Raw genomic sequence first — 1,409 nt, forward strand, 5'->3', positions numbered from 1 at the left:
TCACTGGTTTGTTGGTGACTCCTTGGTGTCCCTGTAGTGGCTCCCAGGCAGCGCTGGCTCCCAGTGACACTGTCCCATGTCAGGGGGGATGGTAGTGGCTTTGTCTGGCACAAGGACACCCGGGCTGTCCCACCCTCATCCCTGTGGGCTCCCGTTGTAGCGCTGTGGGTGGCCGGGTCCCCTGCGACCTCCCATGCCGACTGGCATTGTCCCCAGTGCCCGGGGACTTCATGAGCCACGGTGCTGCCCGGGCCATGGTGTCCTTGGCAGGCAGTGGCCGGGAGCTGGGATTGTTTTTTGGCTGGGGAGGGAGCGTTTCCTCTGGAGCGGGTGACTCAGGCGGGCACTGCGGGGATGGGCACTGGTGTGGGACCAAGCTCCAGCCACACTCCCTGTGCTGTTCCCAGGGGCACCACTGGCAGCTGTACCAGGGGTGCTGCGGCCACCCGAGGGATGCCACCACCCAGCACCCACCCTGGTCCCCTCATCACCCGTGGGACATGGAGAGGGGCCCTGGGGAGGCTGGGGGCTGCTCCTGTCCCCGTGGCACACGGCACATGTCCCCCTGTGCATGGCTGCCAGCCTGGCTGTACCTGCTGTCCCCAGATGACCCGGGGACGACAACATGGGGACACCGAGGGGACAGGCCACATGCCCACAAATATTGCTGCCAGCTGCAAAACCGGCTGAAAAAAGAGGATGTGGAGGTGGAAGCCACGTTCGCTCCAAAGCAGGGTGGGGAAACTGCCTTGACCATTGCTCCAGGCCCCCAGATCGGGGCACGCCCAAAATGGGGCAGACCCTGAATCAGGGCACCTCTGACCCCATGGAAGGGGCTGCCCCCCATCACCTTTTCTGGTGACGTTTGAGACTTCTTAACCGTTCGGACATGGGGCAGGCACTCGTGTTGGTGAGTGCCCCACGGGTGCTGGGTCTGTGTGGGAGACACAGTGTCCCCACTGACCGCCCCTGTCCCCCCAGGTCTGCTGCTGCAGGAGGACCACCTGGACGCCCTGTCCCTGCTCTGCCTGACCTCTCTGCCCAGTTTCTGCCTGCTCTTCGGGGCGGCCGTGGCGCTGGAGCTGGGTCCCTCCTGGGAGGGAGTCCTGCGCTACGACGGCAGCCTCTGGGCCTGCGTCCTGCTCAGCTGCCTGGGCTCCGTGCTCTACAACCTGGCCACCTTCTGCGTCCTCTCTCTCACCTCTGCCCTCACCGTCCACGTCCTGGGCAACGTCACCGTGGTGGGCAACCTGCTGCTGTCCCGCCTGCTCTTCGGCAGCCACCTCAGCGGACTCAGCTACCTGGGCATCGGGCTGACGCTGGCGGGGATGTTCATGTACCACCAGCCGGACCTCATTGCCGCACGCTGGGCGGCTCGGCCGCGGCGGGGCCCCCCGAGGCAGGAGTGA

At 65.8% G+C, this 1,409-nt stretch overlaps 1 protein-coding gene across 1 annotated transcript in view; it reads left to right on the forward strand.

Moving 5' to 3' along the window:
• Nucleotides 1–1,409, forward strand: part of SLC35E4 (solute carrier family 35, member E4) — a gene marked incomplete at its 5' end in the record, with an annotated part of 1,900 nt that extends 491 nt beyond the window's left edge. The window contains one exon of the mRNA XM_010179626.1: nt 982–1,409. Within this exon, the coding sequence (XP_010177928.1) occupies nt 982–1,409 (428 nt within the window). The remainder of the gene's footprint in view (nt 1–981) is intronic.

Source organism: Mesitornis unicolor, unplaced genomic scaffold, assembly GCF_000695765.1.
Source record: "Mesitornis unicolor isolate BGI_N332 unplaced genomic scaffold, ASM69576v1 scaffold24332, whole genome shotgun sequence".
In the NCBI taxonomy this organism is placed as follows: Eukaryota; Metazoa; Chordata; class Aves; order Mesitornithiformes; family Mesitornithidae; genus Mesitornis; species Mesitornis unicolor.